General features: G+C 33.9%; 2 protein-coding genes across 3 annotated transcripts; both read right to left on the bottom strand.

Annotated features, from left to right (window-relative positions):
- Window positions 1-582: 582 nt before the first annotated feature.
- Window positions 583-8,330, bottom strand: LOC107898638 (eukaryotic translation initiation factor 5B). Its single transcript, XM_041091049.1, is given in 14 exon segments — window positions 583-1,009; window positions 1,121-1,240; window positions 2,365-2,484; window positions 3,152-3,345; window positions 3,348-3,708; window positions 3,802-3,861; window positions 4,234-4,299; window positions 4,384-4,494; window positions 4,587-4,677; window positions 4,768-4,868; window positions 4,961-5,068; window positions 5,184-5,731; window positions 5,813-7,962; window positions 8,244-8,330. Coding segments are annotated over 13 exon segments (4,083 nt in total). The 5' UTR covers window positions 7,950-7,962; window positions 8,244-8,330; the 3' UTR covers window positions 583-943.
- Window positions 8,331-10,759: 2,429 nt separating this feature from the next.
- On the bottom strand, window positions 10,760-19,211 carry LOC107898639 (putative ABC transporter C family member 15). 2 transcript variants are annotated; one of them, XM_016824151.2, is made up of 10 exons: window positions 18,120-19,209; window positions 16,608-18,037; window positions 16,412-16,498; window positions 15,733-16,335; window positions 15,488-15,652; window positions 15,111-15,405; window positions 14,492-15,012; window positions 13,784-13,847; window positions 13,018-13,257; window positions 10,760-11,086 (listed from the first exon to the last, which is right to left on the bottom strand). In XM_016824151.2, the coding sequence occupies exons 1-10, from the start codon at window positions 18,946-18,948 to the stop codon at window positions 10,956-10,958; spliced, it is 4,365 nt and encodes a 1,454-aa protein (XP_016679640.1). In that variant the 5' UTR covers window positions 18,949-19,209; the 3' UTR covers window positions 10,760-10,955. The 2 variants fall into 2 exon arrangements, with proteins under 2 accessions (XP_016679640.1, XP_040946982.1); XM_041091048.1 differs by lacking the exon at window positions 10,760-11,086 and adding an exon at window positions 13,638-13,707 and having other exon boundaries at window positions 13,023-13,257; window positions 18,120-19,211.
- Between the last annotated feature and the right edge of the window lie 7,250 nt (window positions 19,212-26,461).

The following is a 26,461-nucleotide window of genomic DNA, read 5'->3' as shown; positions in this document are numbered from 1 at the left end:
TGAACAATTTCACTCATAAGGGTCACTACTAATGTAAATTACCCTGATTTGTACTTTTTACTACTTGGATATCTACTGTATTGATTCACGTTTGTAACTGCTATTTAGGTTTATACTTGTCCAAATTCAAAGTTAGGGTCTTAAATTCATATTCCACCTGAAACCGTAATGAAATAACGTACTACATATATCTTTTAACACTTGACACTGAAAATAATGAAATATTAAAGTTGACCAATACGTTGGAATTTAGTAATATTACACCCCGTCATGCCATGTCGTCATATCATATTTTAATTTCTTACCGTTATATTTGTCACAATCAAAATCTCAAAATGACCAAGTCCAAAATGCCAAAAGATCTTTTTAGCATCTCTTTTAGTCGAGAAAACCTACGAATTTTTAAGGAACTAAAGAGAGGCTTGAAATCCCAACTCCGGCAACGACGAGCGAATTGAACGGCTGCACTGCTCACCAAAAACCGACCCCATTTTTTCAAAAAAATATATATTCACGCGTACATGTGTTATATTAATATTGAGAGATCTTAAAGTCCAAAGATGATATATAGACTCCTAAATATCGAACGAAAGCAAATGATATTCTTTTCCTTTATTACTCATCTCATAATATTAGACCCAAAAATAAATTATTTTAACAAAGCAAAAGCCCCAAAGTAGTAAGTTTATGGGATATATTTGTATGCAATTCAATGTCTACTTTTGAACCAGGACCAAGTGAAGATTGTAGCATCCCCGTTATAAACAACCCGTTCAAAACTCGATCAGGAACTCGTCCCACCGTAAAATCGACATCAAAATTTGTAACTTTACAGTAATTTCGACATGAAACCCCTTTTCCCTGTTTTTTTCCTCAAGCCAAACAAACAACGGTAATTTACCGCTTACCAGCAACACAGCTCCAGTCCATTTGGTCGTGATGTTCAAGGAATTTTGAAGAGGATCTTCAGCCTTTGAACCAACCTCCATTCATCAAGGGTCAGATCATCCTAGAAGAATTTGAAGTTAAATTAGACTATCTAAGCCGATAAAAAATGGGATATGAAACTTATAATAGGGCTAAGAACAATGCGATATGTAGCTTCGGATATATAACTTACCCTATAATTAGCTTTGAGAATATCGATCGATCTTCTAGAAATATGACTAACAAGCTCATCTTCAAGCTCAAAATGCCTTCCATACATTTTCTGTTGTTCCTCGGTATTGGATCCAACTATCTGCAACAACACAAACAAAAAGAGTGAGTATCACACACACTCGTTTGTTTTTCCAAGATTTGCACACATTTAAAGATCAAATATGGGCGTCTAACGCGCCTTTTAAAAGATCATGAAAAATTGGAGCAGTATAGGCACTCGATAAAGCCATAGTTGATGAAGCGTTTGTCATCATAGCATAATTCACAGTCATCTTTTATCTTCTCTGTCATCCAATATATACCTTCCCCCTAATTTTTTTCGGATTTGAAAAGGACAAAAGGAGGGATTGGTGTAAAGAGTTGCGTTACTAATGTCTAAGAACAAGATCTCTTTCTTTTCTTCAATTCGAAGAAACATCAAAACATCTAAGTACTAGTTTAGTGCCTGAGCATTGTTTCAAAGCAAAGTATGAATGAGCTGAATGAGGCAATTTTCAAAAGAAAAATGATTTGGAGATTAAAAACTTATGAGGCAACTAAGGGTTAGCTAGATCTTCAATTCCCTATAAAGAAAATTAGTTAAAAGAACAACTTCAAATTCCATAGAATAAGAATTGCCACAATTTATGATGTCCAACTTATCGGTGTTCAATTACAAGCTCCGAATATGTTCATAGGATTGTTTGTCACATGCAACGAAGGTAGAGTTTTCTTAACTAGACAAGCAAAGTTAAAACAATCAATATATATCCTCAAGCTATATTAAAAATGATAAAAACATAAACGGGACAAAGCCTAGTTTTATAATCCCACTTGAGGAGACAGAGAGTCCACTGCTAGTATGGAAAAATGATACATGTTCGTATTGGCCCATGCTGTAAAATGTGTACTAAGTTCTCTATCAAGGAGTGACATAAGATTCATAATGTGAATTAAACCTAATCTTTGTGCATCAGTTACTTGAATAAAGTCAAGAATGAGAGTTACCTCCAAATTTAGGGGAAATAACTAAACATTTTATTGCATAATTTCTTATACTAAAAGAGGATTAGTCCAAGGACAGCTTCCATAGTTTATATTCGAAAACATGGAATCAGTCACATTTTCATATCGTCATATCCACTTAGTTAACTTAAGATTCGGAAATCAGTTACATTTAAAAGGTGATAAAATATTTAAGAGTCTGAGAAGCAACTATCATACCTTGATGGCTACCTTCTGGCCTTTCTTGGCAGAATCAACTGGTCTATGGTTATTCTCAATCGAAGCTATTCGACCAATATCAATGAATTCTCTTTGAGGAATACAAATTGGCGTCCCAACCTACACAATATAGATAGTATTAGGAAAATACAAATCGTGAATACTACATTAATAATAATACTGAATTTAACAACAATTCTACAACAGTAGCTTCAGACTCAATTTCACATAGGATACAACAGGCCAACCACACAAGTATGCTCATCAACTACGAATTGTTTGAGTCATGGCTTACTCCACCCATTAGAAAAAATATTACAAGTAGGATCTTGGAACCAGCTTTTCATACCATGCCAAGTGGACATCAGATCTACATCCTATATTGGTGAATGTACTTTAGAGGGTTCTTTTTAATAATATAGGGACCAAAATTGATCCATTTAATAAATAGAGGGACTAATTTGATCCAGTCCCTATAATACAGGGACCACCCAGGTACTTTAACCTCCTACTATCTGTCAATATTTTGGTTATTCAAAGGACTAAAAACAGTTCTCAATGCAACATCAGAAAGGTTATATGCTAGACATGTTCAAGAAACCTATTGATTGAGCACTTCCTGACTTTGTAAACACTCTAGCTAGAATACAGGTTCAAGGGTATAAAGTTGGAATAGATACTTATCCAAAAACATTCTAAAACTTCATGTAATAATTAGCATTAGCTACCAAACTTGATTTGTGAACTTTAGTAAAGCATATACTAAAAGAGCTGATAATAGTTGTACCCTTAAAATGCCTTCAAGGATATCCACCCCCAAGACAATTGGATCCTTCTTGTTGAAAATGCAGTTAGGTAAAATCTTCAAAACACAAGGGAAGACTGCTTCATCCGCTGCTTCCCTCTTTCTCTCCTCTTTAAGACCATCAATATATGCTTTGAATTGGTCGAATAAGTGATAAATGATATCAGCAATAAAATCCTCACACCCAATTCATCTGCTAGTTCTCGTGCCTCCGGGGTCACCTTGACGTCAAAAGCCAAAATAGTAGCATACTCATTTTTCTTTTCAAGCATGACACTGGCTTTCATTACATCTTTTTTGTGCACAGGGCCTAAGCCTATACCACTAACAGGAATATTTACTTCCGGAGTTTTCAGAAATTCCAGCAGCGCTTCCAAAGAGCCAAGGGTAGAAGCTTGTACGTAAACCCCTTCCCCGCTTTTGTCAATCCTACTCATGACTGACTGCATATCTTCCTTTGCTGCCTCTTTGATATCTTCCAAATCATCATCAGGACCTACAACATAGATGCTAGTGCCAGCAATAGCATGCTCAAGGCCCTGCATAATGATATAACAGAAAATTAACTCATAACTTATTTACACAGTTACCAGATATAATAGAGAAGCAAATGTATTGCTAAGTTTCACAACCTGTGCAGCAATCTTGATACCCTGTGCTGCTTTGATCTCCTTGTGCTGCAAATACGCTCCCTACAATTATAAAAACAAAAAGTCAGCATGCTGCACTTTCTACAATTATCCAAAAATAAAGGCCTCCTTGAGTAGAAAAATCCCAAATATTTTAAGTAATATGGAACTTATCAGACAACCAGACTAGAACAAAGCAATTGCCAGTCATCAACATATGAATGAGTAATTGCACCATAAAATTACAGTTACTCATGAAGGTGATACCTAGTCTTATGGTAACATTCATTCATATTCAGAGAAAACAAAGGACACCGTCAAGTAATATTAACGTCATTAAAAAGCAAAACATAGGATTCCAATATAAGAGAATTCTATTGCTTCCAGCTGGAGAATTTAAACAGATATGAGAAAAGCCCCACCAGAAAACCATACCTTCACTCGGATTTCCTTCATAGGGTGGGGTGTCAACAATGCTCTGATAGTGGTGACGATAGGGCCCTGAGAAAGGAAACTAGCACTTGAGAATTTAACATCTAGCAATCCAATAAAATCTTCAGCTAAATGAGAAGCTTAAATGCTTGCCTGCAAGCCACAAACCACAATTTGATCTCCTTCATGAAGAACACCATTAACCAACACAACATCAATAGTTGTCCCAAGCCCTTCAATGACCTTCACTTCCAAGACCGTACACTGGCACAAAATTCAATTTCCAAAATGTCTCATACTGCACAATGATGGAAGAGTAAATAATTTTAAAATAGAAAGGAGAGAATAAAACACACCTGCACTTCATCACTGAATGTAAGTTTTTCAACCATTGTTTTCTGGGTCCACTGGACCAGTAATAATAACAAATCTGGGATGCCTTCTCCACTGCAACATCAATAACAGCAAAATGTTAGGCCGGTGCTCAAAATTCAATTACCATGTAGATATGAAACTTGTAGAGCATCCATGACTAACGTGACTGCACTTGTAGGCACAATGCTGAAAGTTTCACCCATCTCCTTATTTTTGTAATACAATTCAGTATTCAACCCTTGCTCCTTGAACTGAGTTATAACCTTTAAATAAAAAGAGAACACACAATTAACAAATTTTCCCCAAAATCAGATAGAACATAGTATTAGATGAAAAGAGTTTATACGAATTTTACATGTGTAACTCTCCTATTGAATTCGGATAGAACATCTTTAGTTTGTTTCTTAAGTGTCATCCCAATTGGTGAATTGCGGCGAGCTTTCCAGTCATAAAGCCTGTCTACCTGAAATTTTTTAAAGGAAGAGAACAAAATAATAAATAAATAAATAAGCATCAAAGAAAGGTAAGGAAAACAAGTAACCAACCAATCAGAAGTTCAGACAAAGATCCCGCTTTACCTTATTCAATGCAATAATAAACTCAGTTTTCCTCATTTTCAGAAGATTGAGGGACTCTATTGTCTGTGGCTCTAAACCATGCATAATGTCGACAACCAAAATGGCAATATCACATAACCCTGATCCCCTTGACCGAAGATTTGTAAAGGATTCGTGACCAGGGGTATCAATAACTAATAAGCCCGGAACCTTCAATGTGGCATCAGCCTTCAATTCCTTTGTTCTCTCCCGTATGTTAGCAGCAGGAAAATATGTTGCACCAATCTGTTGTGTAATACCACCAGCCTCACCTTCCTGAACATTAGTGCCTCGGATGCAATCCAGCAGCTTTGTTTTACCAGTATCAACATGCCCCATAATGCAGCAAATTGGGGACCGAAGGTCTTCACTCTGCTTAGGAGAAGCATCTGATTTTGGTACCTTATTTTGCACAGCAGTATTTTTCTTCAAGTTCTTGTCTGTAGATTTAACTTCAGGCTGAGATGTATTTGGTTGGGAAGTCACCGGTTTCTTGGCCTCAACCATTGGCTTGGCAACTGCAGGAGAGGCTGCAAAACACAATAAAAAAACAAATTAACAATCATCAGGAGGAAACAAAATCAACAAGCAACGCAGATAGTAACAGTCACCTGCATTCCGTGAAGCCAGTGGAGCGCTCTTTATATCTTTCTGCACTGCAGGCTTGGGCACAGAATCAGCTTCTTCATCATCAAAGGCACCCTTGATATTAAGATTAACATCATCCCAACTCTTTTCATCCCATTCACCATCATCATCATCATCTTCTTCTTCCATTCCATTCCCTTCAGCAGCATCTGCAACTACAGAATTATCTTCTGTGTTATTTGATTCTACTTCATCAACCTTCTCATCATCCACTGACTCCAACTCGACCTTGGTTTCCGACTCTTCTTGCTCTTTTGCCTTTGATTGAATATTTTCCTCCGGCTTAGAAGAAGCAGCACCATTAGCATGATGAGCTGGTTTAGACTTCTTTGTCTGATATATAGGTCGTTTTGTAGGTGCACCTTCTTTGTCTGCAGTAGGCAAAGAAAAGCCTCCTGCATTGGCCAATATCTGGTTCCTCATTGCCTCCCGGCGGCGAGCTTCTTCCTTTTGCTTCCCAGTCAACAACTTCCCTTCCTGCTTCTTCTTTAAGAGCTTCTCCTTTTCCCTTTCCTTCTTCCTACGCTTAGCCTCCTCTGCTTGTCGCTCGAGCTCTTCTTGTCGACGTCGCTCTTCTTCTTCCTTCCTCAACCTCTCCTCTTCTTCCTTTTTCTTCCTCTCTTCCGCTTCTTTTCTCCTAGCAAGTGCCTCCTGCATCTCCCTAACATGCTTTGGTAGTTTCTTGTCAGCAGCTTTACTCTTAGCATCTTTCTTTTTGGTATCAGAGGTCTCTATTTTCGTTTCCTCTTCCTTAACCTCAGCTGCAGCAGCTGCTGCAGCTGCCTTCTTCTCCTTTTCCTTTTCCTTCTTTTTTTTCTTCTTCTTTGCTGCAGCAGACTCTGCAGGTTCATCCTCACCTTCTTTCTCACCTGTGGCATCAGCAGCTATAACTGGCTCTGGCTCTGGCTGAACCTGGGCTTTCTCCTCCTGGGGAGGGGCTGCTGTTGTGGGTTTTGTTACGGCAGGCCCCTCACCAAGTTCAGCAAGAATTTTATCCAAATCTTCCTCCTCTTGTTCAGTCCTTCCACTCTTATTCTTCTTCTTATTCTTCTTCTTGTTCTTCGAGGTTTCCACAGCCTCTTCACTCTTGTTGTTGGTTTTAGAATCAACAGCTTCAACATTACTAGTTCCTAAACTTGATAGTTCGGTTTCAACCATGTCTGAAACTTCACTTTGCTGCCCTGCCTCATCACCGAAGGCTGCAAATGCGGCACTACTTTTCTTCTTGGATGACTTCTTTTTCTTACCTGAAAATGCAACCATGGAAGTATCGTCATCATAATCATCAATAGCAGCAGCACCAGTGGATTCAGATACCGAAGCATCTCCTTCATCTTCGTCATCAAGCAATGCTGCACTGAAAGAATTACCACTCTTCTTAGAAGACTTTGATTTCGACTTCTTTTTCTTATCTGAGAAAGAAAAAGAAGCAACATCATCTTCCTCATCCTCTTTCAACTCCGAATCGCTTTCAACTTCATCAAGTGCGGCGGCACTGAATGGATTACCAACCTTCCTAGCAGACTTCGACTTCTTTTTCTTATCTGATGAAGGAAACACAGGAACATCATCTTCCACATCCTCTTTGAGGCCGCCTTCATCACCAAGCTCATCAAGTACCGTGGCAGTGAACCTACTTCCACCGCCCTTTTTTCCACCCTTGGACTTCTTTTTTCCCGCGAAAGCCTTAGCAATCAAATCATCACCATCATCATCATCAACCTCAACCTTGCTCTCTTCCTTTGAAACATCACCACCATCATCAACAACCTCCCCATCATCATCTTCAGCAGCAATTGCATCAAAAGCTGACCCTCCAATAGCTTTCCCACTCTTCTTTGTCGATTTGGATTTCTTTTTCTTATCCGAGAAAGAAATTGAAGGAACATCTTCTTCCTTGGCTTTCATCTCATCGACTTTCTCACTGAAATCCTCATCAAATTCATCAAGTGCAGCCGCTGCAAACCTATTTCCACCCTTCTTTCCCCCTTTAGACTTCTTCTTTTTGCCTTTCAAAGCTTTAGCGACCACATCCTCATCATTCACTTCCATCCGATCATCATCATCAGCAAGAGCATCAAAAGCCGACCCTCCAGCCATTCTAATACACCTCCTATGATTTCACTTTTCTGATCAGTGCCTAAAACCAAAAGCATAAACTACCTAAATGCACTAATTCGATCCTGTTTTTCGTTCAAGCAGATCAGATATATAAAAAAACAGTGGTAACCGAAAGAAAAATAAGATTTAAAAATGTAAAACCTATCCGCCTGGAATGACGTCAGTGGTGGCGGATCTCGACGGTGGAGAGAGAATTCTCCGATTCTCAAGCAAACGAACGAAAACAAAGAAGATAAAGAGGAATAATGAATCAGATGAATAAGAGAGGATTACCGGCGGAAACAACGGCGGCTGCCAACTCAAAATATGTAGAGAGAGAATAGCTGCCGCTGATGGTTTTAGTGAGAGAAAAATAGAATAAAAATTGGATTAGGTTTTCCGTTTATGATTTTATAGTGGTGAACAGAAGGATGAAACCGGGTCAAAATTAAACCGACTCGGATCCGTAGTGGACCTAGAGGCGTTTTTCGGTCGGTTAGGCTGAGGCCCGAAACTTTTTAAAATCTCTTATTTAAACTCATTCAAATAATACGGGTAAAAACATATGGGTAAACTACACACAAGGTATCTAAATTATTAGTAAGTTTACATTTTAGTTACTTACCTTCAAAAAGTTACAAAATGGTCACTGAACTATTTAAAAGTTGTCATTTAAGTGACTGGACTATTAAAGTTTTTTTTTTAAGTCCGACCAATGAGCTCCAATCGATGATTCGATAACCAATACAGCGGATCTAGGTGGAAATAATTTAAATAATTTGTTTATTTTTTAACTTAATAAAATGTCACATCAACAATTTGAGAAATTGTGCCACATGGATAATGAGATTAGTGAAATGTGAAGTTTGAACCCAAATTATAGTTTAATTTATACAAATGCACCGAATTAAAATTAATGTATAACATTATAAATTCTATCAATATTCATGTATAATTTTGATATTTGTCCCAAGAAAAAAAAAGAAAAACAAAGTAAAAAATAATAAGGTGGAAATTAGGAGAAGGGAAAGGAATATAATGTTTGGAAAATTTTCAAATTTCAAATTTATTTTTTGCAACTTTTAAAATTTTAAATAAATTTTAAATTTTTTTAATTTTTTAAATATTTCTTGAATTAAATAATAATAATCATAAAGGCCACATCATCAATGATGTGTTGTGCCATATCAACCATGTCATCCACTAAGATGTCATGCCACATAGGACAAAATTGTTCATCGTCAGTTGATTGACGGATTTTGTCAATTTTGATCTTATTTGAAGAATTTTGCAATATTGAGAGTGGGAAGAAAAAATTTAAGGACTGACATGAAAAAACTCAAAACATTAAGGGTGAATTTTGAATTATGCCATTGATATTATTGAGATCTTTCTTGTACTTGGTATAGAGCAAATTTGCTTAAAATCATTTCTTCTATCAATGAGATAACGTTGCTAGAATATACACTATTATATAAACCCCTTATCGAGTTGTTGGTACAAGTTAATCGAGCACCAATTCAGTTAGAAAAGTTACTAAAAGTATTGATTCGTAATTAAAATAAGTTATATTATTCGAGAATACTTTAATAATTTTATATTTAAAAAATAAAAATATTATGATGGGATTTGAACCTAATTAATTGCATTATTAAAATCTTAAATCGATTAGTATTTTTAGTATGATGTATATACGTGTTTAAATTTCATTTGACTCGTAATTTAATATATTTTTATTTTAATATCATACATATCTAATGTGTTATTATTAGTTAGTTTTAAACCATTTGTTTCATTATTTGTTGTATATTATTTTTAAACACATTTTTGTGTTTTAGTTACATGGTTTTCACATGCATATGCGTGTGATGAAAATTCTATTATATGTGTGTTAAATAGGTGAATGTACCTAAAAGGTCCCTCTATTATAGGGACTTGATCAAATTAGTCCATCTACTATTGAATAAATCAATTTAGTCTCTCTTCTATTAAAAAGAACCAATTAATGCCAAATTGTAATAGAGGTACCATTTACGGTTAAAAAAATATTATTTACTATTTAATAGAGTTAATAATTTTAAAGTTTTTATGGTTTTATAAATGAAACATTTTTGTAGGGACTAAACTGATTCATAGACCTCTCAAATACTTTAACCATATCAGATATCACAAATTTCATTCAATCTTTCCAGTAAAATGTTAGAAACTCTTGATAAAGGTCAAAATCAGGCCAAAACAAAAATCTCCACTGATTTCGCTGACAATCCGCCATTTTCGATCATTTTGAGCTCAATAGAATAACTAGACAGCTAATGTTAAAAATTGAAGTATCTAACATAATAACTAGACAACTACTCGTAGTGTGTCACGTGTACTTCATTCTAATGTACATAGACTAGTTTTTAACAATAGCAATAGATGAAATTATTAGCAGAATGACTATTTTGCTCTTTGATTAACTCTTAATACAAAGGTGTTTACGGTATTTTTACCCCAATTAACGGAAGTTAAAAGGAAAAATAGCAAAATAAAATAAAATCGAATATTCCATAGATGAATAACAAAAAAACTTACTAATAATTAAATGATTACTAGTGTAATTTACCTTTTTAATGTTCTTATTTAAAAATTAAAATTAAATTGATAACAAATATAAATTAACAATATTATTAGTTGATTTTAAATTTGTTTAAATCGGACCAGAGACTAAATTTCAAATGCCTGAAGAATACAGGGACCGAGGTCAAATTAGACCAAAACGAAAATCCCCGACGGTTTCTCCACCATGCCGCTATTTTCGATCATTTTGAGCTCAAACAAATCATCTCCGCAACTTCTTTTTCCCTCCATATTCAAAAACTCGATCCTCACGATTTCATGGCAGAAACCTTCGAACACGATCGACGATCTCTCGCCGTCGAGCCACGATCCGTTCATCGATTCCCCCTTTCAACATTTTTTGGGCAGTTCATATCCACCATTACCGTCGATCCTCAACATAGATCCTTAACGGTGGTGAACATTATTATTATTATTACTCTTGGGTGATGATCTTAAGAACTCAGCCACCAGCTTCGAGAACGAAGAACAACTGTCTTCGAGTAAGTTCCCGGGCTTATCGTACTCCACAATTTTCCCTGGCAATTTAAAAAACAAAAACAAAAAACATGACTTTTTTTTCTCAATCAGATAAAAAAAAAAGAACAAGCAAAAAGCAATTTTGCAAATGCTAATTTAAGCGCGAGTCTTAACTCGATTAGTATATACATTGTTGTCAATACAAAAAGATATGAGTTAACGACTATTATCATAGATATAATGTTATGCTAGCTTATTATTTTCACCTAATATATACTAATAATCCAGTTAATGAATTAACGACTATTATTTACATCAATAATGAAAATTTAGAATTCGAAAAGTATTAAGATTTAGAATGATACAGTTGAATAATATGGACCAAATTTACAATTATATGCACAAACTACTAATTGAAATTAATCAAATGGATTTAACTAATCCTATTTGAGTTAAAACTAATTTTTTTAAAAAATTTAAAAAGTACGATGACTAAAATTGATCAAAATAAAATACAAGGACTAAATTCATAACTTTTGTAAAATACAAGTACTAATAGCATAATTTAAAGTTTGCCATGAAAAACACTAAAACGGCCTATTCTGACCCGACCCAATCTCATATTATTAGACTTATATTATTAGATACAGTTCAAGGGTAAGATGGAAAAAATAAAATTAATGGTTGACAAGTGCCTTATATGAGTATAATAAAATATTTTAAAAAAATATTTTTTAAAATGAGACGTGGCAATATGTTGAGGTTGCTTGTGATATAGAAAAAATACACAATCAATGTACCAAATATTAACACTTATTTTTATACATTTCAATTATACTTTTAAATTTTATAAGTTTTTCTTATCAAATACTCTTCCATATACAAGTCAAATGAATCAATGTATCGAGCCGAATGAATCCCCAAACGAGAGTAAAACTATTTCTTCATCCACAATATTTAAACTCGAAGCCTTACTTAAGTAGTATCAAACTCTTTACTAGGATTGAGCAAGAAAACGAAAATCAATCCGAACCGAAGTGTTTGAATGGTTTATGAAATGCAAGTTAAAAAATCACAATTACCCAAAAAACGATTCGAAATCTATTTTTTGTTTAATATGTATTCAGTTTTAATTTTTATAATTTTAAAAAATATTTTATATTTAAAATAGTGAAAATAATTTGAAAAATTATAATTTTTTAGAAATATTTATGAAAAAGATTTTAAAATTTTGTCAAATAATATTGAAAAAGCCATAAAACAAAGCTAATTTAATCAAAATAAGTCTAAAAATCTAAAATCAAACAATAATATGAAAAAATTGAGAAATGAATGGAGTCAAAACGAATTATGATGGACAATTCAAAAAAATCTAAAAAAACCAACCTAACCGAACTGAAATCACTCCTACTCCTTCCCTCTCATCCAAAAAAAGGTGGGTTAAGAACAAAGACTAAATTACCAAATAAAATTATCTAAATATGCATATATATTATAATATAGGCAATATTTTTAAAATAAGGCTGATAGTTGAATTGGTCAGGTCATCGGTGGGTCAATCCGACTGATCCAATTAAAAAATATAAAAATTCAAAATAAAAAGAATGAAAAAGTCCGGTTCAACCGACCTATACCGGTTTTCGATCTAACCAGTTTAAAGCTACTTTTTGGACCGGTGGCCAGTTCTTGATCTGACTAGTCCAACCAGTCAATCTGATCCGATTCAAACAACGTTGAATATAGGCTTAGGTCACAATTTGATCCCTGAGCTATACTAATTTTCCTACTTTGGTTCTTTGTCCCAATTTACACACAATAAAAACATGACGTGGCACATTTTTATTGGACGTGAAAACTTTTGAGGGGTAAAATGGGATTAAAACGATAGTTTAGGTACTAAAGTGGGATAAAGAGAAGATACCAAAGTCGAAAAATGGAAATAGTTCCGGGACCAATTTTTAAACTTATGATAGAAAAGATTGAAACTTACCTTTATCAAGAACCAGAACCAAGTCATTGTCAATAACAGTTGGTATCCTATGTGCCACAGTGATGACAGTACATTTGCTTGTCTCTTCCCTTATTGTCTCTTGAATCACATTATCTGTTGCTGTATCAATGGAAGCTGTTGCTTCATCCAACACCAAGATTCTCCTTTTCTTTAGAAGAACCCTTGCTAAGCAAACAAGTTGCCTTTGTCCAACGCTCCAATTCTCTCCGTCTTCGGCCACTGCACGAATAACGTTATCCTGAAGCTCGTCATTTTTCTCGAAATAACTCTGCCCGACACCCGTTTTCCGATGTTATATCGGTCACGTGCGGGGATATAGATACTTCCAAACAAAGACAAAGTTAAAAAATTATTTTAGGAGGACCAAAGTACAATTTTATTGTTATACTAACATGTAATTATGTAAAAATTTAAAGGGCTAAATGGTAAATTTTCTATGGCGCCAAGGCCATCCTTGCTTCTAAACAGGAACGAAGCCAGAAAATTACTTTAGGGAGACCATAGATGATTCATAAATTATTGGGGGGCCAAAATAGAATTTTACCGTTATAGTAACATGTAATTGCATAAGATTTTAAAGGACTAAATGATAGATATACCTTTTTTTTGGCCCCCCTTGGCTTCGTCCTTGCTTCCAAGGAGCATTTTGATATACGTGAAAGAAAGAAACTTTAAAAAAGAGTATAACGTATCCGTGTCGGATGCATACTCGTATTGACACTCATGTTCGAGTTAACGTTTATACCTGGAGCATCGAGAAGCCTTTGATCCTGCCTCACTATGTCTGCAAGACGACACTTGTCAAGGACCTGTCATGAGTTTCATTTCAGTGAAACCGGATAAATTCGAGAAGAACCTTGAGTTTAGTTCGGTTGGTTTATTCAACCATCCTGATAGTCAGCAAGTTCTGGATTCGAACCTCAACATTTCTAACAATCTTTTCCTGAGTTTCTTTTGGCGAAAGCAGATAATTTGAGAGGTAAAGAGTTCGGGATTCGAATCCCAACATCTATAACCAGTTTTCTTGTATATATGTTATCAGAGAAACCAGGATATAACAGTTACCTCCCCGATATTCAGTAGGTTTGGGATTCGAATCCCAACATATGCAACCATTTTCCCTATGTCTTGATCCGTATGCTGCTGCAAAGATCAGCTGAAACCGGATAATTTGAGAAGAACTCGGAGTTAAGCTCAGTTGGTTTATTCAACCACCCCGATATGCAGCAAGTTCGGGATTCGAATCGCAACATATGCAACCATTTTCCCTATGTCTTGATCCATATGCTGCTGCAAGGATCCAATGAAACCGGATAATTTGAGAAAAGCCCGGAGTTAAGCTAAGTTGGTTTATTCAACCACCCTGATATGCAGTAGGTTCGGGATTCGAATCCCAACATCTGTAACCATTTCTCCTGTATATATCGTCAGAGAAACCAGGATTTAACATTACCTCCCAGATTTCTTGATCTGAATGCTGTTGCAAAGGATCCAGGTTGGTTCTTATGGTTCCTTGAAACAATGTTGGATCTTGTGGGATTATGCCCAATCTAGACCTCAAATCCTGCAAGCCGATGGTGGAAATATCGACTCCATCGATAATGATCCGTCCACCTGAAGGCTCGACCACCCTGAAAAGAGCTTGAATCAAAGTGGACTTTCCGCTTCCTGTTCTTCCAACAACTCCAATCTTCATTTCTCCAGGGAAAGTGCAAGTTATACCTTTAAGAACCACTGGGAGAGTTGGTTTGTATTGAACCTGAAGGTTTTCAAGTTCAATCGTTCCTTCCGTTGGCCACTCAGGTTTCGGTCTACGATCTTCGATCACTAAAGGTGCTTCGCTAGCAATGTTTGTAAATTGAAGGACTCTCTCAACAGATATCATTTTGTTTTCGACGTTACATAAGTTCCATATCACCCATGCCTGTAGTACATTTAAGTTCAAACCATAAGTGGCTGCCAATCCTGCCAAGCCTGATATACGACACGAATACACGAAACATGGTATTCAGCGTTAAGAAACTTCAAAAACAAAAAACAATAAACTATCAAGGCAGTAAGAAAGGGCTTACTGGGGTCGATAGTGGACCTCGGCAAGCTCACCAGGATGATTAACACCAGGAAGAAAACAAAATTGAAAAGAAAGTTGATTCTAACACACAGCCATTCCATTGTGCCGGAGTTATGGAATGCTACACGAGAATAATCATCGATTAAGCTCAGGTTTTTCTCTATGAACCTGTCTTCCTGGTTGAAACATCGAATTGTTCCGGCCCCTGTGATGGATTCCGAGAAATGATGCAAGATTGGAGCCTTTCTGCTTCCAACCATCCTTGCTAGCTCCCTAGCCGTTGTTATATAGTAGGTCTGCAGATATTTATGGTTATATTAGTCATTGTTTTAGCAATTTCATTGGCAACATTTCGTATTTTGAGTATATGGTACTTACCTGATACCAGAAGGAGATTCCCAGGATCACGATGAAGAGAAGGAAGATCTGCCAGGCAACATGGGACATAAGGATAATGATGCTGAACAACTGAATAAGAGCAAATGCGAGTCCGGCTAATCGGTAAGGAATGTCTGTATCTAATGTGCTTTGATCCGTTGAAGACTGTAATAACCCAAAAGAGAGTATTATGAGCTGATCATTAGGCAATATTATGAACTTTTTGTTGCAAACAAGAAACTAACCCTGTTGAGGATTCGACTTGAGGGTGTTGAGTCAAAGAACGAAATGGGTGCACGAAAAACTGATGTTATCATTCCGAGGAAGAGACGTTGAGCTGTTTCGATCGCAATAGTTGCCAACAAAACTGCCCTTCCCAGTATGAAGATAGAGCTTCCACCAGACAACATAACAAATGTGCCTATTAACTGTTCTCTTGATACCTTGTGATTTTCCTCGGTTGCCCACGCAATCCAGTAATTGCTTCCTATTTGTAGTCCCTGAAAGAGAACTTGACATAAGAGAACGACCGGAACAAGAGCTCCCTTATAAGCTGCAGTAACAAAGGTTGAGTAAACACTCCATTTGACACGACCAGTTTCCGTTTCTTCTTCTTGACTCCGTTCGAAGAGCTTGCCAAAGCAAATCGGATCTCCATATTTTTCTTCTATAACTTCAATTTGACTAATTTGACACGGTTTGGCAATCAAGGAATCGTTGTCTTGGGGCGGATTCATTTGGTCTAATGATTTCCTATGAGCATTCATTTGCCTAACAAGTTCACCATCGGAATCAGCAATCAACTCCTCGTATTTCCCTGACTGAACAATGAGACCATCTTTCATCACCTGCAAGAAAATGTGCAAAAAGGTAAAAACGAGACACTACGATCAGAGTACGAAACTACGAACTGTAAGAGCTTACCAGAACAAGGTCTGCTGCATCTAGAAATTCTAATTGGTGGGTAGCATAAATGACAGTCTTCTCGGACAACAATCCCTTTAGACATTTCTACAAACATAAGGCAACTTCATGTAAGAGTATGAATCTATGAACACCAAGTATGTTGCTTGAATAACAAGTAACAGTTCGAAAAAATAGAGTTAGAGATGTTTATTACCTTGAACAAATGCGTTCCTGTATGAGCATCAACTGCACTAAAAGGGTCATCTAGGATATAAATATCGGAATCACTGTAAACAGCCCTTGCCAATTGAATCCTCTGCTTTTGGCCTCCACTTAAGTTCATTCCCCGTTCTCCGACAACACTCATATCTTTATTATCCCACATCTCAATATCTTGGTTCAAGGCACATGCTTCAAGAACACGTTCATAGAAAGCATCATCCATATCCTTCCCGAATAATATATTCTCTCTAATAGTGCCTGTTTGAACCCAAGGTCTTTGAGGAACATAAGCCTTTTTCCCATAAACCTTAATAACTGCACCAGAAATCCTAGGGATCTCACCTAGTATGCTACAAAGCAGGCTCGATTTACCTGAGCCAACGGAGCCACAAATGGCTATCTTGTAACCTTTCATTATCTTCATCTTCTCTGTGATTTTGATGGTTGGGTTCTTTAAGCTTTGGCTACTTGAGTCCCAAGCATATTCCCCTGCCTTGATTTCGACTGCAACACCGGATTCTTTTGGACCAGAGCTAGTAATGAACTTCCTTTGATCTTCTTCTCCAAGGAACTCTTGAATTCGATCGAATGAGACTTTTGTCTGAGCAATCATGGAAATTAGCTCCGGAAGGTTGTATATAGGTTCTTGTAGAATCCGAAAAGTTGCTAGAGCTGAAAGTACTGTCCCTGATGTTAATGGAGTTTCCAACAAAATGCAGACACCAAACGTGATGACTGACACGAGAGTCGGTGATGCCCAAAACAGAAACGCAACAGCCGAGCACGTATATAAGTACTTCTTAAGCCAGTTCCTCTCTGTTTCCCTAAGTTGAAGAAGCTTATTCAAGAACGTAGGCTCCCATGAATGAAGTTTCAAGACTCTCATGCTTTTTAGAGTCTCCGAAGTCACTTTTATCCTCGAATCCTTAGCTTCCATGATCTTGGAATGAAGCCTTTCCTGCCTATTAGCCAACGGAGTGTTGCTCACCATCACCAAAATCGTAGCAAAAACGGCAGCAACAGAAGGAGCCGCCCCGAGATTCCAGTAAAGTATTACCAAGGCTAGAAAGACTTGTATAGGTAACAACCAAACTCCATGAATGTACCAACAAAAGTCTCCAATCCTCTCAGCATCTACATTGATGAGATTAATGACTTTTCCATTGCTTGGACCAACAAACTTAGTTGATAAAGACTTTTTGTAAATCAACACCGTGAGAGCCGCACGAACCCTTATTCCGATCCTATGAGCACCGAAGTACCACAGCCGTTGAGTCAACGATTCCACGGTCTTCGAAAAGAAGAAGATAAATGCAAGAACCAGTCCATAGTGGTAGCTTGAACTATCATCCTTTTGTGTTAAGAAATTCACAAAGTTGCTTATAAGGAAAGGTCCAATATATGAAGCAATTGTATTAAGCCCTACAAAAAACAGTAAAATATAAGCATTACAATATGCTGTTGCATATACAGTATATGCAAAGGATTTAAGAAGGGAAAATACCTGCAAAAACTGCATTTATAGCCAGAGACTTCCATACGGTACCAGTTATTGCTTTTGGCAATGAAGTGGATTTCGTTTTCTGTTTTCGAATCGATTCTTCAAGCAACAACGAAGCATTGTCTGCAGTTTCAGATTCTGGAACTGAAGGAATATGGTGCAATTCAAGTTTCTCGATTCGACCCTTTTCAAACAAAGGGTTTAGCCATTGAAATGTGAGTTGGCTCCATATACTAGCATTATTGAAACTACTATCATCATCATTCTCCTTACGAAGCAATAACGGACGTTCGAGTTCACCGTGAGACAAAGGACGACAACAACAACGACAACAAAACAAAACCAACAAAGGCAAGGAAACAACATCGACAATGTCGGGTTCCGGCAACCGGTAAGGCAATTCTCTGAACCCCAACAAGCGAACAACATAAACAAGTACCGAAAACGAAACCAAACCGAACGAAAACACCCACCATAGTATCAAAACCAAAGGAGGCCGTGGTTTAAGTTCACTAAAACCTCTGTCCATCCAATATATTAACACTAAACTAGCTACAAACCAAGTGATAGCTAAACAAACACTTTTGGTAGGGACAATTCCATAATTCCAATAAGTATAAAACCCAAAACCCAAATATAAAACAAAGATTATAATACTAAACACAACAGTGACAACATTAAAAACTCTTAAATATCCCCTTATTTTACCTTTTACATCATCATCATTATTACTATCATTTTCATGTCCTCTGCGTTTCAATATATCTATAATAATCCATGCTAGTAAAGCAATAGCAAATGGTACATTTACAACTTCTAAAGAAACCTCCATTAAAGCTTTAAAACAATACTATAATCCCCCCTACCCCCACCCCTTTACCACCCCAAACAAGAACCAATTTTAAAAAGAAAAAATAACCAATGCTTATAACCCAAAACTGATTCACTCACTGACATTAATGGCTGAAGATTTTGAAGAAAGCAGAGCACAGCATTGGGGGGCAAAAGGTGCTTTTGAAAGGACTGAAAATCAATAATAACGTGGCTGCTTTCAAATGGGGTTGGCGAATATGAGGAGGCTTTTTTTTTAGTGCTTTACATATATAGTGGGATTCATTGTTTCAGTTGCATTTTTTTTTTATTTTTTAAAAATATATATAAATACAGAAAAACAACAAAAGAAAGCAGTCACCATCTGGCAATGGAATCTCCCCTTATCCCAACCTTTTTGTTAAAACAAATCCCAACTTTATTATTAAAATATTTATCGGTATAAAAATATATTCATTTAGTAACAATGTAATTAGGGTGAGTTTAGATGGACAGTGCATTTATCTGTTCTTAGTGTAAAAATAGCGGTGACGGTGAGATTAGATATTGTAACGATACTATAACGTGAGATAAAAAGTAAGTTAAACACACCGCACTCTAATGCTCATCCAAACTCACCCTTAAAAAATGATTGTTGTAATGAATTTGAATTTAATAAATAATATTAGTTGTGTTAATATCAACAGAACATATAATAAGATTTTAAATTTAAGATAATAAAAATAATCAGATTAAAATCTTATTTTTAGATTTTACATAAAAACATAAAAAGCAAATAAAATAAAATAAAAATACAATCCAAAACAATATTTAAATTAAACTCAATTGATAGATTAAATTTTTAATTAATAAAATTGATTAATTATTATTAAATCTAAATCAAACCTAATTCAGTTAAAATTACAATAAGACCAACTTAAATACTACAATTCAAATGTTGATTGAGTCTTAACTCGATTTGCACGAGCATTATTGCCAATACAGGAGGATGTGAGTTCGAGTACGTTGAAACACATTATCCTCCTATTTATGGGTTGGGAGAGTTATAGGTAATTTTACGTGTTGTATCAAAAAAGCAGATATGATCATAACCTATAATGAGATTGCTAAAAATAATTAAATATTACAAATTCAAATCGATCTTTTTCCGGATATTTATAAAAGAGTGTCTGCAAATTATTTTATTACACTTGAGAACGAATATTTTCTTGGGACCAATAACTTTATATGGAAATTTTGGACCAACATATTTGAAAACAAGGTTTTTTAGTAGTTAAACCTAAGTCTTCGTGAAATTATGTCTTATTCGTGTTAAAAATTCTATTTTGTTGGCTAATGGAATGCCTGAAATTATGTCGACATTTCTAATTTTGTCTCTATCACCTACTAATTTTCACTAATTTTCACTTGGTCAATTTTAATTAATTTTAGGGGTAATATCGAATTTAACCCTTAATGCTTATATATTTTATCAGTTTAGCTCTCAATCTTTTAAACATAGTTAAATTTGACCATAAAAAAGTTAAATTGTTATTTTTTTAACGGAAATTTTGTCTAAAACGTTAAAATTTTAAACATGGCAATCCACATTTACTTCATGCTTTTTTTATAGACTTTTTATATTTTTTATTTTTGAATATTTTATAATTTTAAAATTATTTATTGATATGACATATAAAACGAATAGTATTGTGTTAGCATGAAATACATATGAGCTGTCACACGGGTTGCTATGCAAACATCGTTATAAAAATAATGTTTTAGTAAAGTTTTCGTTTAGAAAAAATTATTTGACTCTTTATGAAATGTTAATAGGCAAATTTAACTAAAAAATCAAGGGTCAATTTGAAAAAAAAATGTAAATTTTGAGGGTTATATTTGACATTATGCTTTAATTTTATATATAGCATGAAAGAGTCTTAAAAAATAGAATAGAATATCAATGATAACTGTCCAGAATTAAATGTCATCGGTTCAATTTGGATATGTAAATATAAAAGATTGAGTTTAGCAACGTTTCATGCAGTGATCGTGCAGAAAGTTGTGATAAGTAGGAGAAAGAAGGTGAGAGAGGTAGTTGATCAAAGTATCGATGGGTATCCACACTCTTTGCATTGAGTTTTTAAACCACGTATATACCCCTAGTGACGAAGCTAAAAATTTTGTTTAAAATGGATGACATAAAATTATAAAAAATTTTGGGGTCAAATATAAAAATATTGTGTTAAAAATGTCTATTTTGAATTTTTTATTATTCATAAGACAAAAATAGCAAGTTTCTCATTTAATTAAAGGTTAAAAAAGCTTAAATTTATTTTTTTATAATTTAGAGGTCCTAAAACTCAATTTTACCATTTTACGATCTAGTCTTGAGGATCGAGACCCATGCCTTTCTCTATGGCTACACCCGTTGGTTGTTGTTCTCTAAATAGTAGATTTTGGTGAGTCACAGTGAGATTCGAACACATGCCTTTAGGGGTGTTCATAATTCAATGAAAGTCGAATTAATTGATCGAATTGATCTAATTCGATTAATTGGTCGAAAGCCATTTAATGATTTATTGAAAAGGACTAAACGTTATTTCTTGAGCACATGTTTAGATTCGACCTCAATGGGAAAATAAAATGGAATACCTAACAACATATCTTCAAAAACCAAGAATTACAAGATCGCCTTTTTCATTCTGGGGTGACGAAGGGATCATACCATTCAAGCCTTTTTTTTCATGCTTTTCCTGATGGTTTGTAGAAAGCTGCAATCAATAGGATTTTCCTAATCCTTCCTTCCCGAAAGGAAGAACGTGAAATTCTTTTTCCTTTCTGCAGGGACTAGGAGATTAGATCTAGCCTTAAGAAGAATGCTTGGCTGATAAATAATTCACTTCTTGGTCTTCGACCTCCTTAGTCACTACAAACGCCCCCGATCAGTGCAATGGGATGTGTCTATTTGTCTATCTCTTGACTTGAAATGGGAGCAGGTTTGAAAAAGGATCTTATTGTATTTACGGTTGAGCCAAGAGAGTCTCTTAACACCCTTTTTTTTTTGCTTCCCACCAGAGTTATTTCTTATTTCACAAATACTTGCCATGATAAGGAATAAGGGGGGGGGGAACAAGCACATTTGGAGAGTGCAGTGCAACTGAGAGTTGGATACTGTGTTCGGGAAGGATGAATCGACTAGCCCTAAAATGAAAAGTTGACCCTTTAGTCCTTCGAGTATTTGTAACATTTTAGTTAATTTAATGGTAAAATTATATTCCATCCGCTCCTAAGATTAAAAATTCAATTATGCCCTCTCCTAAAACAAAAACTTTATAGTTTAATCCATGAAATTTGTAAATATTATATTTATTCAATTACAATTTTACATTTTTAACTCTATCAAAAAATTATAATTTCAATTTGACCCCAAAAAAATTCTCGAATAATTTTAATTTAAACCCGAACCAAACCAAACATTATAATCTGAATCGATTTTCAATTTTTTTTTCAAAATTCTTTTACCTACATGATTGTTTTGAAAATTCAAAGTTGAACTGATTTAGAAAGTTAGAATTAGAAACGTGTTGGAAAGTTTTGATTTGCTTTATTAATTTAAGCAAAAACAAGTTTAACTTGCCTACCATTATTGAATACACTGTAAAGGGCACATTAACTTTTTCCACGTTTTCTATTTCATAACTTTCCTATTCTCGTATAAAAAAAGTTAAAATTTGACATTAGTACCTATACTCTTCCTAATTTTTCAATTTAATCCTTATACTTTTATTTCTAGAAATTTAGTCTCTTTACTTTTTAGATTTCAAAATTCATGTTTAATTATTACAGCTATTATATGTCACAACGACAAATTTAACAAAAAAAAAAAAGATGTTAACAATTTGACCTGAATTTTGAATTTTGAAAGTAAAAAAACTAAATTCTTAAAAATAAAAGAACAGGGACTAACTTCCGAAATTGAGAAGAGTATAATAGAATATACTTTAAAACAACTTCTGCAAGTACAAAATTTGCTGAAAAACAAAGAGTATTTATTTATGATTACTAAAAAATAATATATCTATAGTAATGTTTTAAAAATTGGACCGAGAATCAATTAAATCACTATTTTACGGTCAATCGAACCAACATGAAAAATAAAAAATAAAAAGACTAGCTTTAAATCAATTTAACTGACTTTTTGTTGATTTATCTTTGTTTTTTTTGTGATACCGATAGAGTAATCGATTTTCGATTTAGCTAATCGATCTAATTTATTATTTTTAAAATCGGACTAGGGTAGTCAATCGGATCAGTTGAATCAAAAATCAATTGAGATATCGTTTGAAATAAAGGTTAGATTGATTGGCTCATAAACCGATCAAACTTATTAAACTTCTTACTATTTCTTAATATGTAAACTTTTTAATATTTTTCAAATGAATCATACCAACCGATTAAATTAATCAGATTATATCAAAAATTGGTGACCTATCTGAAGGCACTGATCTAATCCAATTCTAACATGGCCCACTGAGCATAGATTCCTGACGCCCACTGATAAGAGGGTACAGCGCATGCATGTGGCGACATAAAATCAACAAATAATGGGTACCTTTTTCGCTCCATCAAAGGATTTTTTGGCCGTTTGATCTTTTTCAACCACTGGGGACCACATTTTGAGCCCACAAAAAAAGGATTAGGGACCACCACATCAGATTCAGTCTCTCTCAAGCTCAATCTCGGTCTCGAGAGGAATTTGATAATATTAAAAAAAAAAAACGAACACATAAAAGATTTAATTTTGTATAATATAAGTTATTTATTTAACAAAATTAATATAAATATAAAATATTTTTAAATAAGATTAAATTAACTAAATATATCAAAAAAACATTAATTGACAAATAGGTCGGCTTTTTTTAAATTTAAGTAAATAAATTATTTTTTGTAGAGAAAATGTAAAAGCACGTTCAGTTGAATAAGTTTTCTTGTTAACATATCAAGAAAAATATATTTTTCGATAATTATAATAAAAGTAGACATGCTTTCACACTACTTGTGTAAATACTGCGTTTAACTAGACGCATTTTCACATATTTTCTCTAAAAATAATAATACTCGAAAATATACATGTTTTTCGACGTATTCAACTAATTTAGCGCAATAATAATATCCGAAAATATACATGTTTTTGACACGTGAACGTTTCTTTTGATTACAATTTATATATTTTCCTGTCATATTAATATTTTAATAATTTTGTCGTCAAACATTATCATTTACACGTCAGCTTTATTTTTAAAGGTTATGTCACGTCACTATAGTTGGATGATTTATGTTATTGTTTTCAGGGACTAGCTCGAATCTTCCGAAAATTTTGTTTTATTATTTAAAAAATATATTATATTATATTAATATAAAATATTTTTAATTTTTATTATTTAAAATAGTAAATCAAATGGATATAAGAAAATAAATTTAAACCCTACCCAAAAGATACTCTATTCAAGAGTAAAGGGACATAATTATTCTACTCTTTTATATTTTTGTTTAAATCAGTGTTGAGATCTTAAATTTGACATTTGTTATCGTATTGAGGTTTAATTTTTTTATCCAAGTTAGGCTTTGAATTTGGTAAATTCACATTGGGATTTGAACTTTTTTTTAAAGTTAGTCCCTGATATTTCCTTAAAAACTCTAATGTTCAAGCCCCAATGTAAAAACAATTATCGAGTTTAGAGACTGACATAGACAAAATTCAAGCCCTAATGTGGTAACAATTGCTAAATCAAGTTTAGGGCCTAACTTGGACAAAAAAAAAGTTCAAGTCCCAATGTAGGAATAATTACCAAGTTTAAGTCTTAAATAGTAATTTAACCCTTATATTTTTATTAATATTGTCTGAACCGAACTGGATTAGCCAATTAGACTACGAATTGACTGGGATACCGATTTAGAAAGAGACAAAAAATCGATTGGCCCATGAACCAAATCAAGCCATTTGTACTGAAAATCAACAAACCATATCTCTACAGTTCCAAGTTTGAAAAAGAAAGGTTAAAATGTAGTCCCTATACATATAAAAAAAATTAGGAATTTAGTTCACGTACTTGTATTTCCAAGAATTTAGTTCTTTTATTTTTTTATATTTTAAAATTCAGGTCCAACTGTTAATATTATTATTTTGTTAAATTCAAGTTAACTACAATATCTTTTTTATAATTATATAACTACCAAGTAAGTGGGTTTTTTTTTAAATTCAAAATGTTACAACAATCAATTTAACAAATAAAAAAATATTAATAGTTAGACATGAATTTTGGAACCTAAAAAGTAGAAAGATTAAGCTCCTAGGAATACAAATATAGGGACTAAAATCCTAAAATTTGAAAATACAGGGACTATAGGCACATTTTAACCAAAAAAGTGAGAGTGAGGTTGGAGAGAATGGCAGACATTTGCCTAATGGCAAAGGGAACATAACACATGGAGCCAAAGCAAAGGGAGTGTGGAGCTGTGTGTGTATTTCGTGGTTACCATGTGTTTTAAAATCGTTAATAGCTGGACTCTCCTTCTTATATTTTTATTTATTTATATATACAAATGGCATTAGTTTTCACTTTTTCTTTAGAAAAAAAAAACTTTTTTGATAAGATTCATGAATTTCTTCACAATTGCAGATTTCTTTTTCCAACAACGTGACAAATGATTGGCTCTCTATTTCCGGTATTCAGATTCGAGTTTCATCTATAACATGAATTTAACTGTTAATTTTTTTTCTTAATTTTGTTATTGTGATATTTTCAAGAAAAAAAAACTACTCGTAATTAAAAAATAATGTTGTAAATAACTTAAATTTAACTCAAAAAAATAGTATTAACAGTTAAACTTGAATTTTGAAATCTAAAAAATAGAGGGATAAATTTTCTGAAAATATAAGTACAATGACTAAATTCCTAATTTTCAGAAAATACAGGGGTATAATCATATTTTAACCAATTTTATAAGTGTTTAAATTCAATTTCACCATTATATTAATTTATCTCTTTATAGATTTTAAAAGGAGTAAATAAATTTTTTGTCATTTTAGAGAGAGTAAACTGCAATTTTACCATAAATTAATTTATAATTCCATCGATTTTAAAAGGGTCTAAAAAGCATTATTTAATTTTTTTAGGGCTAAACCCCTGCTGCCCTTCCTAAATTTAAATATCTGGACTACATCCAAATTTATTCTGATTTAAACTCGAATATATTTCAATTATTTTACAAATGAAGTTGATTCTAATTGATTCCAACTCTTATAAAGGAATCTAAATAAAGGTACAAAGCATATTTTTATATTTTATATAAACATTTTGAAAAAAAATTGAAATAACTGAAAAATGAATTTTTTTTAAAGGTTTAATGACAAATTTGACCATTAACGTTTGCGTGTTCTGTCAAAATAGCCCTGATTGTATTTTTGAGTCTTTTTTGGTCATTAACCTCTGTTCTTTTTTTTTTCTCAATCTGCTTTTTTTAACAGATTT

Source organism: Gossypium hirsutum, chromosome D04, assembly GCF_007990345.1.
Source record: "Gossypium hirsutum isolate 1008001.06 chromosome D04, Gossypium_hirsutum_v2.1, whole genome shotgun sequence".
NCBI classification, from domain to species: Eukaryota; Viridiplantae; Streptophyta; class Magnoliopsida; order Malvales; family Malvaceae; genus Gossypium; species Gossypium hirsutum.
This window is presented reverse-complemented; position numbering and strand designations above follow the sequence as displayed.

Excerpts from the sequence above, each read along its gene's own strand:
- LOC107898639 (XM_016824151.2), bottom strand. The coding sequence starts at position 18,948 with ATGGAGGTTTCTTTAGAAGTTGTAAATGTACCATTTGCTATTGCTTTA. Across the intron at positions 16,336-16,411 it reads ATGCAGCAGACCTTGTTCTG|GTGATGAAAGATGGTCTCAT; the intron begins GTAAGCTCTTAC and ends ATTTTCTTGCAG. Across the intron at positions 15,653-15,732 it reads CAAGTCGAATCCTCAACAGG|TCTTCAACGGATCAAAGCAC; the intron begins GTTAGTTTCTTG and ends GGGTTATTACAG.